Source organism: Oncorhynchus nerka, linkage group LG9a (assembly GCF_034236695.1).
Source record: "Oncorhynchus nerka isolate Pitt River linkage group LG9a, Oner_Uvic_2.0, whole genome shotgun sequence".
NCBI classification, from domain to species: domain Eukaryota; kingdom Metazoa; phylum Chordata; class Actinopteri; order Salmoniformes; family Salmonidae; genus Oncorhynchus; species Oncorhynchus nerka.
Genome location: NC_088404.1, coordinates 14,400,266 through 14,418,957, shown reverse-complemented (window position 1 = coordinate 14,418,957; position 18,692 = coordinate 14,400,266). Strand labels below are relative to the sequence as shown.

The window sequence follows — 18,692 nt, the reverse complement described above, 5'->3', positions numbered from 1 at the left end:
ACACATTCCAATACTGTAAGAGGTCATTAGTTGACACTAAAAGGGTGTATTCTATTCCCATTTAAAGAGATAAAGTTATTAATTTGTTTGATAAAAGAACAGATTTTCATAGGGGAAATGTCTATTTCAGGGCTCCCGAGTGGAGCAGCGGTCTAAGGCACTACATCTCAGTGCAAGAGGAGTCACTACAGACATCCTGGTTCGATTCCAGGCTGCATCACAACTGGCCGTGATTGGGAGTCGCATAGGGCGGCGCACAATTGGCCCAGCGTCGTCCGGGTTGGGCCAGTGTAGGCTGTCATTGTAAATAAGAATTTGTTCTTAACTAACTTGCCTAGTAAAATTAGGATGACATTTTTTAAAAAGGGGACCCCACATGGGGTGCCGACCCCAAGTTTGGGAGCCACTGCTCTAGCTTGACAGGCTGGCATAGTAACACCCACTGGTGGTACTCAAATCAAATCAAGCTTTATTTATGTAGCACATTTCAGACATGGAATGCAACGCAATGTCCTTCACAGGATAAAACAAATAAAAAACCAATGAAAATCAAAGCTGAAATATCAACAACCATAAGATTAAAAATTTAAGAATGACAAAAAAAGGACCCTAATGAAAAGCAAAGCTAAAGAAATGTGTTTTAAGATCTCTTTTAAATTTGTCCACAGTTTTGTCCCCCTCAGGTTCTCTGGCAGACTATTCCAGAGGCTGGGGGCATAATAACTAAAGGCTGCCTCTGAATGCCTCTTGGTCCTAGGCTTAGGATAGTTAAAAGGCTGCCTCTGAATGCCTCTTGGTCCTAGGCTTAGGATAGTTAAAAGGCTGCCTCTGAATGCCTCTTGGTCCTAGGCTTAGGATAGTTAAAAGGCTGCCTCTGAATGCCTCTTGGTCCTAGGCTTAGGATAGTTAAAAGGCTGCCTCTCCAGGTCCTAGGCTTTGGGATAGTTAAAAGGCCAATGGCAGAGGACCTGAGGGACCTACTGGGTACATAACTTAAAAGCATGTCTGACATCAAATCAAACTGTATTAGTCACATGCGCCGAACATAACCTTAGAGTGAAATGCTTACTTACGAGCCATTTAACCAACAATGCAGTTAAAAAAAATACGGATAAGAATAAGAGATAAAAGTAACAAGTCATTAAAGATCATGTATTGGGTGCACAATCATGGATTGATTTTAAAATCAATAAAATAATCGTAAAATGAATTCTAAAACTCACAGTCAGCCAGTTCAGAGACCTTAAAACCAGTGTAATGTGTGCTCTCCGTTTGGTCTTGGTCAGTACCCGTGCTGCAGCGTTCTGTATGTTTTGTAGTTGAGCAATGGCATACTTGGGTAGACCAGACAGGAGAACATTACAGTAGTCAAGCCTGTTTGTAATAAAACCATGGATGAGTCTCTCTGTATCAGCCTGAGAGAGAAATGGCCGTACCTTGGCAATGTTCCTCAGGTGTTAAAAAAAACAATATTTTGGTCACATTCCTAATGTGTCATTTGAAATTTAATTCAGAATCTAAAATAACACCTAGGTTTTTACCCGGTATTTTATCTTTATTGGCTGTGAATAAAAATGTGCGGCCAGATTCTTTCTCTGTGCTTTGGCTCCAACAATAAGTACCTCGATCTTGATTTAGCTGGAGGAAGTTGTGAGCCATCCAAGGATTTAAATCACTAATACAGTCTAATAATTTATCCATGGAGATAAAATGAGATAAAGAGGGCTTACTGTTGTATCTCTTTCCTCCCCCCCATCCCCCTTTTCTACAGCATGGAGATCTGCCACCCCAAGAACAACATCACCATGTGCCCGCTGTGTGACAGAGCCTGTAGTTACTGGAAACTGAAGGAAGCCTGCGGGACAGCCCGGGCCAGCCACCTCTTTGACAACCCTGCCACTGTCTTCTTCTCCATCTTCATGGCCCTCTGGGGTAAGAGGTTGAGGCTTGTCCACACAACAGAACAAAACAGCACAACTTGATTTATTTGTATCATTTATTTAATAGGGACAGTACTCAATAATCAACCACCTAGATGATACAGTCAGGCCCTGCGATAGACTCACATCCTGTCCAGGTGGTGTACATGTACATCAAGGTACCTCACATTGCTATGCTCAAAGGTCAGATCAATGCCAGTGGGCTGGACAGACCATAATATTGTGACCATAACCATGAACACCAAGGTTCCAAAGAAACCCCCAATGATTGTGGTCAATAGAAAACAACTAGAAATGTAATCATGTGCAATTTCAAAATGATTTTTCTGCTGTACCCTGGGAGCTGATTTATCTGGAGGATGAAAAAGGCCAGTTGGGGTTTGTCCATCTCCATGGATTGATAATGAACTGGGTGAGGTGTTCTCTCAAAGAAATAGGGCAAAAGTCTTAGCAAACAAATCTAAAGTAGAAATCAATTAACAGAATTATAGAACACTATGTAATGATGCAGTTAAATTATATCGTAAGAAAAATAAGTTTATTTTACAAAAATGCTTTTATTGATTGTTTGGAATACAGTGAAGGGCTTATGTGGTACATCTATCCCATAATACCCATCTAGTGTGGAGGTTGACTGGAGAAAAAACAAAAAACAGATGACTTTGTCAATAATTTTACAGATTGAAAACACATTTACTGAGAGATAATGTAAACACCCATTCTTCCAAAACAAGCTGTCGTCCAATAGATTGATGATCATATTATGGGCATACATTTTCAATGTGTGTATGTATGTATGTGATCCCGGGAAAGGCAGGAAATGAACCCTCAACCTGGGCGCCGCTAGCGCTACCCTCTTACCAACTGATACTCATACTGTCTGCTCTTCCTCACTTCCTACTATTTTGTTCTCCTAGATGTTCAGTCTCCCATTTGTCCTCTTTCTTTGTTTCCTTTGTTCATTCATGTGTCCACTATTCTTTCTTTCGTTCTTTCCCTCTTTCTGGCTCTTTAATATACTCTTTCTCTCTTTCTGGCACTCTCTCCTCTATGACAGTCCAGTGGGCCACTCAGCCCTGTGGACTATACTGTACAGAGTCTTACTATGTGGATTAAACCATGCATGTTTTCCCTTTAAAAATGGTCTCTTTGCTGGTGCGTTCCTGTTCTGTTCATTGTCACAGTGAGGCTGGGCCTGCGAGGCCTGAGACTGAAGGCAGGAAGCAATAGACTGGAGCACTGTATGAGGGCACAGGTTCAGACCCAGGATTTATTTGCGGTTTAATTTGCCTGTGTGCGTGTGCGTGCGTGCGTGCGCGTGCGTGCGTGCGTGTGTGTGTGACATGATAGGTTTGGATGAGACGTTAACGTGTACAGTACTGCATCAGTTCAAGTGTTACAGTATGTTGTGTCTTTGTTATGAAAGAATGATACAACTGCCGTCCCTCACTATTGGAGGAATTAGTGTTTTACTGCATCTCAACTGGAATACAATATGTTATTCTTAAAGGGCATGGACAAACCTTAACAATTAGCCAAAACATTTATTACAAATACATTTTTACAGCATCCTCAGGCATTCCATTAATATACTGGGTCACATTCAAGTCTGATTATTACTTTTTTGCAAACTCACAAAAATGCAAACTCCCCATTTAGTTTTAATAGAACAACTTTAGTGTGTGAAATATAGAGAATTGAAAGGCCATTTTCAGACCAATTGGAGTAAATATATGAGACATATTTTTGGATAATTGCCTGTCTGCCCTCCCTGTTTCTCCTGTCAGAGTCAATGTTATGACCAGAATGCTGTTTTTGTTATCCACAAATGTATATATCAGCATCCCTAATGTAGTTAACAGCATCCCTAACAAGTCGACCAGGCCTTAGTTTTATCCCGCCTGGACTACTGCCCAGTTATATGGTCAAGTGCCACCAAGAACATAGGCAAATTACAGTTTGCCCAGGACAGAGCAGCACGGCTGGTCTTTAAATGTACGCAGAGCGCTATAATTTCAATACCATGCATCTCAATTTCTCCTGGCTCAAAGTAGAGGAGAGATTGACCACATCACACGTCTTTGTGAGAGGGATTGACGTTTTGAAATCACCAAACTGTCTGTTCAAACAGCTAACACACAGCTCAGACACTCATACATTCCCACAAGACATGCCACCAGAGGTCTCCTCACTGTCCAGAACAGACTTTGGGAAACGCACAGTACTACACAGTACTCTTCCACATCAAGTAACTCAAGCAAGCAGTATAATCGATAGAAAACATTGTAATGTTGTGGTATTTTTTATGTATCCTTTTTTAAACTAGGCAAGTCAGTTAAAGAACAAATTCTGATTTACAATGACGGCCTACCGCGGCCAAACCCTAACCCTAACCCGGACGACACTGAGCCAATTGTGCGCCGCCCTATGGGGCTCCCAATCACGGCCGGTTGTGATACAGCCTGGAATGGAACCAGGGACTGTAATGACACCTCTAGCACTGAGATGCAGTGCCTTAGACCGCTGCTCCACTTTTTTATATTCTACATTTGTGATGATGTCATAATGTCTTGAATGATATAATCATGTCTTGTATGATGTAATAATGTCTTGTGTGATGTAATAATGTCTTGTATGATGTAATATTTTAACCCTGTTTTAACCCTGTTTGGACCCCAAGAAGAGTAGTAAGGGGTATACTAATAAAATACCTCAAAATACTAATGTCACCACTATAGGAAACTATCTCCCATGTCCCATAGTGGTGATAACGTCTCATTCAGAGAACCAAGATTAGTTTATTTTTCACAGCAGCTTGTGGAGCGTCCCGTAGAGAGACTACTCATCAAGTAACCCGAGACACTCTGATGGATGAGCATTATATGGATGAAAAATAGAACATGTAGTTGCCCCAGGTGTCTGTCTGCATATAGACTGTCCCTGCCACCGTCCCTGCTGTCCCACAAGACTAAAACATACCTGGAATCCAATTCATGTCATCTCTACACAAGCATTGAATTATCCCCAAATTTAGCTCCTCATCCCTCACACGTGGCAATTGATCATTTTTTTCTCATTATACATTTAATAATTGATAGCTGCAATCCTAATTTTAGCACGTTTATTACGCCACACGCACATTATCATCATGGTCGGGGGAACCATAATTGGACTGCCAAGGTAACTGATAAGTCATTTCCACATGCACCTCTCTCGATAATAATAACTTTCTACATAATCTGCCCAATGTTGAAATTTAAACAACTGAATGAAAACAAATGCTTTATGGAGATACATGTCATGTAAATGGTTACCAAACTGTAATATCTTCAATGCTACAATCTTGGATTTGAAAAACAACAAAACAGCAGCTCCATCACTTGTTTAGGTATACAGCTGAGGGATTAAATTCTTACTAGTCACTCTCGATCCAAGGACTGACAATCTTGTTGATATTGAGAATGATGTTGTTCATGCGTTCAAGGGGCTCTTAACAGAACTCGTAACTGTGTTGGGTTGTGCAGCTGCCATGTTCATGGAGCACTGGAAGAGAAGACAGATGCGTCTCAACTATGAATGGGATCTGACAGGCTTCGAGGAGGAGGAGGTGAGTGCTCTCCTGTTAGTCTTGAATTCCACTTCTATTTGTTTGTAAATGGGAGCACCATACTGTGGACTGTCCCAAATAATGCTGAGAGATGATGAGTTCATGTTTTACAATGCTGTTCTTCCTGCCCACTAACATTTCCTCCACACAATAGTTTATTATTCATAATTCCATCAGTAGCCATGGGAAACTGAATAGAAGAGAAAATGGTGTATAACTAGATTCCAGTTGTCCTCAGCGTTGTCTTGTTTGGAGACACAACAATAACTGGCACAGTAGATGGAAAGAAATATTTTTTTTTTTTTTACTTCAAGTCCATTTTCCCAAAAATATTCAAAGGTTGAGGTATTTTGTAACTATCTTGTCCTCCTCTTTCCCCCGTGGGTATCAACAGGAAGAGCTGAAGGTTTGAAATATTTCATTTTACACTAAATCTATATATTTTTCCCCCTCAATCACCGTCTGGCTTTGCTACCCCCACACTGGCTCTTCTTCCTCAGACTGTCCACGGACACCACCTCGCCCTCCTAAAGCACCACAAACCACCACTGCCCACAAACCACCACTACTCATTGAACCACCACTCTTTCTCTGAATGCACACTAGCGTTGCACAATTCTGCAACTTCCAACCAGGATTGCTGGAAAACCTGGGAATTTTGCAACCCTAATGCTCACTGCTTCTGGCTTGCTCACAGCACCTGTACCATCCTGTCTCCTGTGAGTCGGATGTCAGGTTCAGCTCCCCCGCCCACGATCTCCTGGCCTAACCAGCCTTTTCTCTGTCTCTTTCTGTCTCCCTGACCTATCTCCTCTACAAAGATTCATGCTGCAGGAGACCAGCAGCCACTGCAGCCCTCTAACCATCTCAGTAGAAATAGGGGACCAGCGATTGTAGTCAACTGTAGTCTTTGAAAATATTCTACCCACTCTGTACTATAGAACTTGACTGGGCTATATAACCAACCTTCTCACCTCAACACCAAGTCTGTTGTCACAAGGACTCTCCACTTGGGTGGACAGTGACAGTTATATTAAACCCTGCACCTGATGGGAGTATTTTATGAGTGTACCAGTCAGTGTCCATACATTTTTAAGAGCCTCTGTCTCTATTCGCTCCTCAGGACCACCCACGAGCTGAGTACGAGCTCCGAGTCATGCAGAAGTCCCTGAAGAAAGAACACAAGACACAGAAGGTACTGATGGGTTATTCTGGATTTTTACTATAGCTAGCCATTTAGATTTTATGTTGCTGGTTTAGTTCTTGTGATTTAATTTGCAGTCTCTTCTTTAGTCTGGATGTTTGGAAAGTGTGTGTCTCTTACAAAATGATGAATCCTTTCCAGTGGTAGATGGATTGTATGGTATGATACATATATGATATGGGTGTTAGACTAAAGAATACAGTCTGGTGACAGTCCTTTACATGACTAGTGGGTTTCCCCTTCTTGTGATCTTTTTGTTTTGCGGTTCTCCTGGGTTACTGTGTTTATGTCTTCTGGCTGTCAGAACCCTACAGAGATAGCAGAAGAAACCACAAACAAATGGAAGCAAACAGTTCAATCTGCCATGGCTGGGCTAAAACTGGTACTTTCAGTGTCCTCACCTCCCATCCACACCTATCCCACACACACTGCACTATGGAAGTCTGCCAAGACAAGCCCTAATCATCCCACTCACCCTGTCGGGTGTAATTGAATGAATAGTGAAGACAGTGCTCTTATTTCTGTGAAGTACATGATTGATTATGCACACAACCTTTCACATACTGTAGATAGCACTCTTCCTGAGATCCACCCACACACCTCTGCTCGCCGTCACCTTTTACAGAGCTGATGTTACAACCTCCTCTTCCATTTCTTCTTGACAGCTGTTTGATTGGTTGATTTTTCTTTCTGTGATTAGATTCTTCAGATCTGATTTTTTCGTAGTGCTAGTGCTTGGTGCATGTTGTAATGTTTTGGCAGTGAGATTGAGCCAGTGTCGTTTGTTTTCTTGTAGTTCCATAGACCAGGGGTCTTCAACCTTTTCCAGCCTGTGGACCACCCTCCTGGAAGAGGAAGTGTAAACTCTAACATTTTCACTAAGGGAAGCTGTTTAACTGTTTAAACAAAGTTTAGCCATGTAAAAAATAATGCCCAAGTCAAAAAAGCTTACCAGTAGCCAGCAGCACAAAGCCTATGAGAGACACTCGAGTGAGTGTAAATAGCTCCAATGTGCAGGAAAATGATTTTCTCCTCTTTTCTACTCTAGGTAATTAAAAGTTAGTTTATTCTGTTTTTGCTACATTGAAATGCTACATTAAAATAAAATACAAATATTTTTTTCGACTTTTTTTTCCCGATTTCTTTTAACAAAAAGTAATGCGGACTCCCTGCATTACCTCTATGGACCCCTATGGGGCTGCAGACCCAGGTTGAATACCCCGGCCATAGACAGCATGTTCGCCTGTTCTGTTCCAAATGGTTTCTGGAAGATTATTGACATGGTAGTGTCTACAATGACACCATATTCCCTATATAGTGCACTAGTTTTGACCAGGGCTCTGGTCAAAAGTAGCTTACTATTTAGGGAATAGGGTGCTGTTTCAGAGGCAACCATGTTCTGACTGAGATTTGCTGCATAAAGAATGCTGAGAATGACTTAATGAATGCCTGAAAGATAGTGAATGAACTATGAGAACACTATAACTGTCAGTGTATGAAATGTTTATATCTGTGTCAGCATCAAAACACCAGCTTTTCCCCTGTCCGTCCATCGCTGTTTGGATTCTTCTGCTCACAGATCATGTTCATTTTCACATACAAACAGTTACAATACACTTGGTTGTAACTCGACAGGTCTGAATATGTTTGCCCCTCTTTTAGACAGAAAAAGAAAAGCTGACGTGTAAAGACCGGTTACCAGCGTACATGACCAACGTAGTCATGATGCTTTTGATGGTGAGTCCAACACACATTAAGATGGAAGCTGCTCAGAAGTATTTTACATACTTTATTCAACTGGATTTTAAAAGTGTAGTTTAAACTATCAGTTTAAGATGTACTGTAGCAAGACTTTTGGGTTGTAATTCAGCAGAAAAAACACTTCTCTGTCAATGCCTCAGATTGTTCTCTTGAAATTGAAAAGGCTTCTTAAGAGTGTTACAGATGATTCCTAAACAATTGAAGTGACCTTGAAAAAGGACTCCAACCCGAATAAAGCAATGGTGACCTTACCATTTGCTCTCCGTCTCCTCTCTCCGTTTCAGATCGGGGTAACGTTTGCCATAGTGTTCGGAGTCATCCTTTACCGGATATCCACTAAGACAGCGCTGCACATGAGCAACAACCCCACCACGCGGTCCAACGTCCGTCTGACGGTCAAAACCACCGCTGCCATCATCAACCTGGTGGTCATTCTGATCCTAGATGAGGTGTACGGAGCTGTCGCCCGCTGGCTCACTGTCCTCGGTACGTTAGTCTGACAATATAACACACACACACACACACACACACAAATACGGAACTGTCTCCCACTGGCTCACCATCCTAGGTATGTGCAACAATCTAATTCAATGTGATAATGTTATAGCACTTTTAAAGACGGTTCCTACATGTAGCTTTTTGTGTTCCTTTAATCACTGGCCTAGATCAGTCTGACAACTTGTGTGAACTCCTAGCGCAACAGCAGCCAAAGACCCATTACAGTTTTTTTCAATTGCTAACAGGCATCGGTCAATACTGAAGCCACTTTTTCAAAATTCTTCACACAGTCTGCATTACCCAACATGCATCTTGGCCAAACAGTTAATCTTACCTCCAAAACTCACTCAAACCACTTCATAGATGTCTCAAAATAAGCTTGTTCGACCATAACATTGGCAACAATTCTCACTCAGAAAGCACACAGTGTCACTCATAACACTTTGACCTAAAAAACATATTACATACATTGAATTGCTGCATTACATAAATGATGAACTTCTCTTTGAAGTTTGAAAGATTTCACATGAATCAGTATTTCATTATAGAATAAGAATAACACCTTTTCACTCTATTGACTGTAGTAAAGTACATAACAAGAATGAATCAGAAATGCAGCAATTCGCTTCAATAGCCTTAATTTTTTCTATATCTTTTCATATAGTAATTTCATTGTGAAAAATAAAGTTGAAGCAAAAAACTTATCCCTGAAATTCCAGGGCTGCAATAATAATTACAACAAAAACATGTATAGTATAATCACTCATACTGTACAGTACTGTGAGGGTTCTAGTTCTCATCAACATGTATAGTATAATCACTCATACTGTACAGTACTGTGAGGGTTCTAGTTCTCATCAACATGTATAGTATAATAACTCATACTGTACAGTACTGTGAGGGTTCTAGTTCTCATCAACATGTATAGTATAATCACTCATACTGTACAGTACTGTGAGGGTTCTAGTTCTCATCAACATGTATAGTATAATCACTCATACTGTACAGTACTGTGAGGGTTCTAGTTCTCATCAACATGTATAGTATAATCACTCATACTGTACAGTACTGTGAGGGTTCTAGTTCTCATCAACATGTATAGTATAATCACTCATACTGTACAGTACTGTGAGGGTTCTAGTTCTCATCAACATGTATAGTATAATCACTCATACTGTACAGTACTGTGAGGGTTCTAGTTCTCATCAACATGTATAGTATAATCACTCATACTGTACAGTACTGTGAGGGTTCTAGTTCTCATCAACATGTATAGTATAATCACTCATACTGTACAGTACTGTGAGGGTTCTAGTTCTCATCAACATGTATAGTATATATTTTTTTTAACCTTTATTTAATAGGCAAGTCAGTTAAAAACGTATTCTTATTTTCAATGACGGCCTAGGAACAGTGGGTTAACTGCCTGTTCAGGGGCAGAACGACAGATTTGTACCGTGTCAGCTCGGGGATTTGAACTTGCAACCTTCCGGTTACTAGTCCAACGCTCTAACCACTAGGCATGTATAGTACAGTATAATCACTCATACTGTACAGTACTGTGAGGGTTCTAGTTCTCATCAACATGTATAGTATAATCACTCATACTGTACAGTACTGTGAGGGTTCTAGTTCTCCCTCTCTCCTACATTTGGCCACAAGTTCTTATCAACATCACATCTTATGTCTTCTCTGGCGATGCATCATGGAACATATCTTCTGGAATGTCTAATCCAACCCTGGCAGTCTTCAGGAGAAGTGTCTCCACACCCTGTCAGTCTTCAGGAGAAGTGTCTCCACACCCTGTCAGTCTTCAGGAGAAGTGTCTCCACACCCTGTCAGTCTTCAGGAGAAGTGTCTCCACACCCTGGCAGTCTTCGGGAGAAGTGTCTCCACACCCTGTCAGTCTTCAGGAGAAGTGTCTCCACACCCTGTCAGTCTTCAGGAGAAGTGTCTCCACACCCTGGCAGTCTCCAGGAGAAGTGTCTCCACACCCTGGCAGTCTTCAGGAGAAGTGTCTCCACACCCTGTCAGTCTTCAGGAGAAGTGTCTCCACACCCTGGCAGTCTTCAGGAGAAGTGTCTCCACACCCTGTCAGTCTTCAGGAGAAGTGTCTCCACACCCCGCATTCATGGCATCCAGCATCTGGTCATGTGGATGTTGGTCATAAACCTTACACCTCCACGCAGAGAGGAACTCCTCTATGGGGTTCAGGAAGGGGGAGTATGGAGGCAGGAATAGTACTGACATCCTGGAATGTGTAGTAAACCAGTCTGTGACTGCAGCAGAGTGGGGTTGAATCAGAGCCAGGTTGAATCCAGCTTCCTCCACAAAGACCAATGTATGTGCAGTTTTCCTTGCTTCCATCTCCGTTACTCTAAAATACAGTAAATCCACAGTACTTGACATTATGCATAGCGGTGTATGTTTGGTTATTGAACAGACATCTTACCTGGACATATTGATACCGGAGTTCTTTCTCACGTTCACCGTTTCTCTCAAAGGGTGCAACTGCTTCCTCCTTATTTTATGTTTCTCTAGGACTCTGGCCATTGTCGATGTGCTGACCGTATTCACATTCCCAACAGTGATATTGTTTACCAGCACTCTGTCCCGAATTTCCCACAGTTTTATTACATTGTGGCCAATTACCATGTCAACAATGGCAATTTCTTGCCATCTGATAATATTCTGCCTCTCGCTCCTGTGGGAGGCAACCTTTGGATCCTACTGAAAAACACAAAACAATCAATATATTTCAAAATGTCAGTACATGTAACAATGTGAACATACTGTATTGTACTGTAATATGTAGTTCAATTTTCATTGAAGGATACACATCTCAACTTTTGTTTTCACTGAAAATTTGTACTACTATTAATGCAGATTTGGTTGCACCCTTAAACCGGCCTCTCTCAAAGAGAGACCATAGTTTACAACATGGTCAATAATTGTGTCCCTTATTTCAAATCAAATCAAATCAAATTGTATTTGTCACATACACATGGTTAGCAGATGTTAATGCGAGTGTAGTGAAATGCTTGTGCTTCTAGTTCCAACAATGCAGTAATAACCAACGAGTAATCTAACTAACAATTCCAAAACTACTACCTTATACACACAAGTGTAAAGGAATGAAGAATATGTACATAAGGATATATGAATGAGTGATGGTACAGAGCGGCATAGGCAAGATGCAGTAGATGGTATCGAGTACAGTATATACATATGAGATGAGTATGTAAACAAAGTGGCATAGTTTAAAGTGGCTAGTGATACATTTACATTTACATTTAAGTCATTTAGCAGACGCTCTTATCCAGAGCGACTTACAAATTGGTGCTTTCACCTTATGACATCCAGTGGAACAGCCACTTTACAATAGTGCATCTAGGTCTTTTAAGGGGGGGGGGGGGTGAGAAGGATTACTTTATCCTATCCTAGGTATTCCTTAAAGAGGTGGGGTTTCAGGTGTCTCCGGAAGGTGGTGATTGACTCCGCTGTCCTGGCGTCGTGAGGGAGTTTGTTCCACCATTGGGGGGCCAGAGCAGCGAACAGTTTTGACTGGGCTGAGCGGGAACTGTACTTCCTCAGTGGTAGGGAGGCGAGCAGGCCAGAGGTGGATGAACGCAGTGCCCTTGTTTGGGTGTAGGGCCTGATCAGAGCCTGGAGGTACTGAGGTGCCGTTCCCCTCACAGCTCCGTAGGCAAGCACCATGGTCTTGTAGCGGAAAATATAGCACAACAGTATTCGCATGTATTACATAAAGATGCAGTAGATGATATAGAGTACAGTATATACATATACATATGAGATAAATAATGTAGGGTATGTAAACATTATATTAAGTAGCATTGTTTAAAGTGGCTAGTGATATATTTTACATCAATTCCTATCAATTCCCATTATTAAAGTGGCTGGAGTTGATTCAGTGTGTTGGCAGCAGCCACTCAATGTTAGTGGTGGCTGTTTAACAGTCTGATGGCCTTGAGATAGAAAATGTTTTTCAGTCTCTCGGTCCCAGCTTTGATGCACCTGTACTGACCTCGCCTTCTGGATGATAGCGGGGTGAACAGGCAGTGGCTCGGGTGGTTGTTGTCCTTGATGATCTTTATGGCCTTCCTGTGACATCGGGTGGTGTAGGTGTACTGGAGGGCAGGTAGTTTGCCCCCGGTGATGCGTTGTGCAGACCTCACTACCCTCTGGAGAGCCTTACGGTTGTGGGCGGAGCAGTTGCCGTACCAGGCGGTGATACAGCCCGACAGGATGCTCTTGATTGTGCATCTGTAGAAGTTTGTGAGTGCTTCTCATTAGAGACCACCGCTCTTGGTCTTCCTCTCCTTTGTCCTCCACGTGTTCTCCCTCTCCCTGCCACTCTTCTTTCCCCACCAACCTGTCTTCTTTGATCCATGTTTCCAAACTAAATCATTACGAAGCCGTTCTCTTTTGTCTGTTTGGTAACAAGACTAAAAACAGGTTTCAGCTGAAATTGCAATCAGCTGTGTTTGGAATGATAAAATATTATTTTGAGATTTTCTATGTTTCAATCTGGTTACAGTAGAAATGCACAGCATTTGCCATCATTCTGTTTTGAATGTGTTTTTAACCGTTTTGGAAACAGTGTGTTAGCATTTGACAACATGTGCTGCAAGTATATAGTTTAGCAGGTGGTGGAGTATGAATCAGAAAAGAGTTCATGGATTTCTGAGGAATGTGGTCATTGAATGCATTTTGTGTGAAAGCAATGAAAAATGATTCACAGTTTGGTTTACATACAGTTCTGTTTTGCTGACTGTGTGAAGAGTTTTGACAATGTGACTTCAGTTTTGACCAACGCATGTTAGCAATTAAAAAAAACAAAGTGCATCTTGCATTGACAGTGTGCCAACTTCCCTGTTAGCTGTAAGTTAGATGGGTTCCATTTCTAACAATGTACCAATGTACTGTCTCATCGTGCTACCTACCTTTCAAACTGAAAATATCTCCAAAATTGATTTCCTTCTATAACTGATATTTGGTGTACAGTGTAACATTCTAACACTCCTCTCGCTTTTGTAGGGATTCCACTATTCTCTTTCAAGTCAACTCTCAAGCAGCAAATGGCCTTATAAGTTATTTAATAACATATGTACATCTACTGTCTGTTTTCTCAGAGGTTCCGAAGACAGACAAGAGCTTTGAGGAGAGATTGATATTCAAAACGTTCATCCTGAAGTTTGTGAATGCCTTTACCCCCATCATATACATAGCATTTTTCAGAGGCAGGTGAGTCCCCACAGTCTAAGTCTTTAACTACTGATCTGTATGAACTTGTTATGTTATGCTATGCTATGTTATGTTAAGCTATTATGTTATGTTATGCTATGTTAGATTATATCTTGTTAATATGCTATGTTATGCTATGCTATGCTCTGTTGTGCTATGTTATGATATTTTATGTTGTGTTATGCTATGTTATGTTATTTTGTGTTATGCTATGTTATGTTAAATTATATTATGTTAATATGTTATGCTATGTTATGTTATGCTATGTTAACCACACAATCTATGTCAGTGAGATGTAGTAGAGTTGTCCTTGGGTATGACCTCTCCTAACCCTTCATTTTCTTCCTGTGCTCCTACAGGCTTGTTGGTCGACCTGGAAGTTATCTTTATGTGTTTGAGTCGTATCGGATGGAAGAGGTAAACAAACCGTTAGATAGAAGACTCTGCATCATGAACAGTCATTTGGATATGTATTCAGTATTAGTCATCTGACAGTAAAGGAAGAAAAACAATAATTAATTATTTGTAATTGTATAAATATTCAATTTTCATTCATTTCATCACATTGCCTATTGAACACAATGTTTATAAATGTTGAAGTGCAGATGGCTATGAATTAAACACTATTAGTTAACCTAGAAACATACATTAGGAGTTCACATATTCAAAATAAATCTGTATTCAAGTCCTGCAATTCAAACAAACACAGAAAAACAACCTGTGCACTACGGGGAACTTTTAAAGAAGATGTCCCTCTTGAGCCGATGACCAACGTTTACAGTGAACTTGGATCTCTGTGAACGTCAGGGAAATGACCTTTAAAAGTCTATTGCTGTGAGGAAGTCTGGGTTGGATTAAATCCCATCCTTAGATGTGTATTTTGTCATGTTAGTCTGTCTTGGAAGTGTGCTGCAGTACAGAAGGCCTTTTAACTGGGTTTTTTTCCCCCGGCAGTGTGCTCATGGAGGATGTCTGATGGAGTTGTGTATTCAGCTCAGTATCACCATGTTGGGAAAGCAACTCATCCAGAACAATTTATTTGAGATTGGCATTCCGTGAGTACACATACGCACAAGCGTGCACACACATGCACGCACACACACAAAAACACACATGTATGCACACATCAATAGTGTCTGTATATCAAGGATTCACATCAGCCTGTAACATCCACAGACCAATACTTCTCTGTGGTTCTTATCCCTGTCCGACTGTGCCATTGTTTCTGACTATCTCCCTGCACCTACAGGAAGCTGAAGAAGCTGATAAGGTACATCAAGTCCAAGAGAAGGTCCTTCCAGGAAGAGGAGAGAGAGAAGAAGTTACAGCGCTATGAGACGGACCACTTCCTAGAGCCCTTCGCAGGCCTCACGCCAGAGTACATGGAGATGAGTGAGTCTGTTTGTGTGTGTGTGTGTGTGTGTGTGTGTGTGTGTGTGTGTGTGTGTGTGTGTGTGTGTGTGTGTGTGTGTGTGTGTGTGTGTGTGTGTGTGTGTGTGGTGAACCGTATGACACTGCTACGGCTCCCTGTGAGACCTTTGTTATACAGCCTCCCCCAATCAGTCAGACTGACCCTTCTCTCTATAGAATGTGATCTTCAACTATGTCACTGTCCAAAAGTCAATATCATGTGAACCTTCATCTGGATATGCATGTCCAGTCCACGTTGTCCAGTCCACATTGTCCAGTTGATTTTAAAAGCATCTCTCTCTGCTTTGTATTTTTATTTTATTTTTTTATTTCACCTTTATTTAACCAGGTAGGCTAGTTGAGAACAGGTTCTCATTTGCAACTGCGACCTGGCCAAGATAAAGCATAGCAGAGTGAACAGACAACACAGAGTTACACATGGAGTAAACAATGAACAAGTCAATAACACAGTAGAGAAAAAAAGGGGAGTCTATATACAATGTGTGCAAAAGGCATGAGGAGGTAGGCGAATAATTACAATATTGCAGATTAACACTGGAGTGATAAATGATCAGATGATCATGTACAGGTAGAGATATTTGTGTGCAAAAGAGCAGAAAGGTAAATAAATAAAAACTGTGGGGATGAGGTAGGTGAGAATGGGTGGGCTATTTACCAATAGATTATGTACAGCTGCAGCGATCGGTTAGCTGCTCAGATAGCTGATGTTTGAAGTTGGTGAGGGAGATAAAAGTCTCCAACTTCAGCGATTTTTGCAAATCGTTCCAGTCACAGGCAGCAGAGTACTGGAACGAAAGGCGGCCGAATGAGGTGTTGGCTTTGGGGATGCTCAATGAGATACACCTGCTGGAGCGCGTGCTACGGATGGGTGTTGCCATCGTGACCAGTGAGCTGAGATAAGGCAGAGCTTTGCCTAGCATGGCCTTGTAGATGACCTGGAGCCAGTGGGTCTGGCGACGAATATGTAGCGAGGGCCAGCCGACTAGAGCATACAAGTCGCAGTGGTGGGTAGTATAAGGTGCTTTAGTGACAAAACGGATGGCACTGTGATAAACTGCATCCAGTTTGCTGAGAAGAGTGTTGGAAGCCATTTTGTAGATGACATCGCCGAAGTCGAGGATCGGTAGGATAGTCAGTTTTACTAGGGTAAGCTTGGCAGCGTGAGTGAAGGAGGCTTTGTTGCGGAATAGAAAGCCGACTCTTGATTTGATTTTCGATTGGAGATGTTTGATATGGGTCTGGAAGGAGAGTTTGCAGTCTAGCCAGACACCTAGGTACTTATAGGTGTCCACATATTCAAGGTCGGAACCATCCAGTGTGGTGATGCTAGTCGGGCAAGCGGGTGCAGGCAGCGATCGGTTGAAAAGCATGCATTTGGTTTTACTAGCGTTTAAGAGCAGTTGGAGGCCACGGAAGGAGTGTTGTATGGCATTGAAGCTCGATTGGAGGTTAGATAGCACAGTGTCCAATGACGGGCCGGAAGTGTATAGAATGGTGTCGTCTGCGTAGAGGTGGATCAGGAAATCGCCCGCAGCAAGAGCAACATCATTGATATACACAGAGAAAAGAGTCGGCCCGAGAATTGAACCCTGTGGCACCCCATAGAGACTGCCAGAGGACCGGACAACATGCCCTCCGATTTGACACACTGAACTCTGTCTGCAAAGTAATTGGTGAACCAGGCAAGGCAGTCATCCGAGAAGCCGAGGCTACTGAGTCTGCCGATAAGAATATGGTGATTGACAGAATCGAAAGCCTTGGCAAGGTCGATGAAGACGGCTGCACAGTACTGTCTTTTAACGATGGCGGTGTTCAGCTTGGTTTGACAGCGAGGTAGCAACAGCATTTATTTTCATCTTGCACTTTCCTATCAACATATGTGGTGATGGTTGCCTGACTTGCCTCTAGGTGTGAGTAAAACAACCCGTCTGTTGCTATACAGTGACCAGCCCCATGTTTTTAGTACGGCAGCTATTTCACACTACACGCCTCTGCCATGAAGTCTCCAATGGGCATTGGTCAGATTTTAATTTTAAAGATATATATATTTCACCAGGTAGGCTAGTTGAGAACAAGTTCTCATTTGCAACTGCGACCTGGCCAAGATAAAGCAAAGCAGTTCGACACATACAACAGCACAGAGTTCCAACATGGAATAAACAAAAATACAGTCAATAATACAGTAGAAACCACCACGGTGACATATATGATTTTTCATACATGCGCTTCCTTGTTCCCCGCACTCAGAAGTTTCATGTTGAATTGTATCACGTACTAGTGGTTGGAAAATATCACTGTGATGCTTTGAGATATTATATAACCATAAAGGTGGAAACATGTAAAGCTGGTTCAAATCAAATCAAATCAAATGTATTCATATAGCCCTTCGTACATCAGCTGATATCTCAAAGTGCTGTACAGAAACCCAGCCTAAAACCCCAAACAGCAAGCATTGCTGTTCACCACTGTTGTGATACTATGTAACTACACATGACAACATCTGAGTTTTGTTAGCACAAGTCGGTCCACCTTCGTTCAAAGACACGTGTCATAACAGATGTCTGTCGTTTCGTTTCGAGGTCAACAGAGTATTATGGTTGTGTCCCGATTCTCCACCCATCTCCAAAAAGAGTGTGTACTTGGACTTGCGCACTAACCCTCATGGATTTCAAATAATTGGACGGGTTACTCACGCATATCTGCTTGTCCGGGACAAGAAGGAAAAAATGGTCCGACAAGAAGAAAATCACACAAAAATCGCAATATCAAACAATTACTCTGATCACAATTAGATCAGAGTGATCCCCTGGATGCGATGTGTTGCTGTTCTGTATTGCATTAACAGGCAGGGTGGTCTTTCAATCCTCCCCGGTTGTGAGATAAGCTATTGAGATCAAAGAGCAGACCCGCGTGTAGCTGCATGTGCACATTTGCTGATATTATTGGCTAATCATTGAGTTATAGCACATTTTTGGTCAGAAAATAA

At 41.8% G+C, this 18,692-nt stretch overlaps 1 protein-coding gene across 3 annotated transcripts in view; it reads left to right on the top strand.

Annotated features, from left to right (window-relative positions):
• The window catches only part of LOC115133944 (anoctamin-1-like), a 106,511-nt gene that overhangs the window by 67,159 nt on the left and 20,660 nt on the right, over positions 1 to 18,692 (top strand). For 2 of the 3 annotated variants that reach the window (XM_065022348.1, XM_029667392.2), the window contains 10 exons: positions 1,772 to 1,932; positions 5,465 to 5,547; positions 6,671 to 6,742; positions 7,056 to 7,133; positions 8,414 to 8,488; positions 8,797 to 8,998; positions 14,164 to 14,275; positions 14,635 to 14,692; positions 15,230 to 15,330; positions 15,525 to 15,667. In XM_065022348.1, the coding sequence (XP_064878420.1) occupies positions 1,772 to 1,932; positions 5,465 to 5,547; positions 6,671 to 6,742; positions 7,056 to 7,133; positions 8,414 to 8,488; positions 8,797 to 8,998; positions 14,164 to 14,275; positions 14,635 to 14,692; positions 15,230 to 15,330; positions 15,525 to 15,667 (1,085 nt within the window). The remainder of the gene's footprint in view (positions 1 to 1,771; positions 1,933 to 5,464; positions 5,548 to 6,670; positions 6,743 to 7,055; positions 7,134 to 8,413; positions 8,489 to 8,796; positions 8,999 to 14,163; positions 14,276 to 14,634; positions 14,693 to 15,229; positions 15,331 to 15,524; positions 15,668 to 18,692) is intronic. The other variant, XM_029667395.2, reaches the window with a different exon arrangement.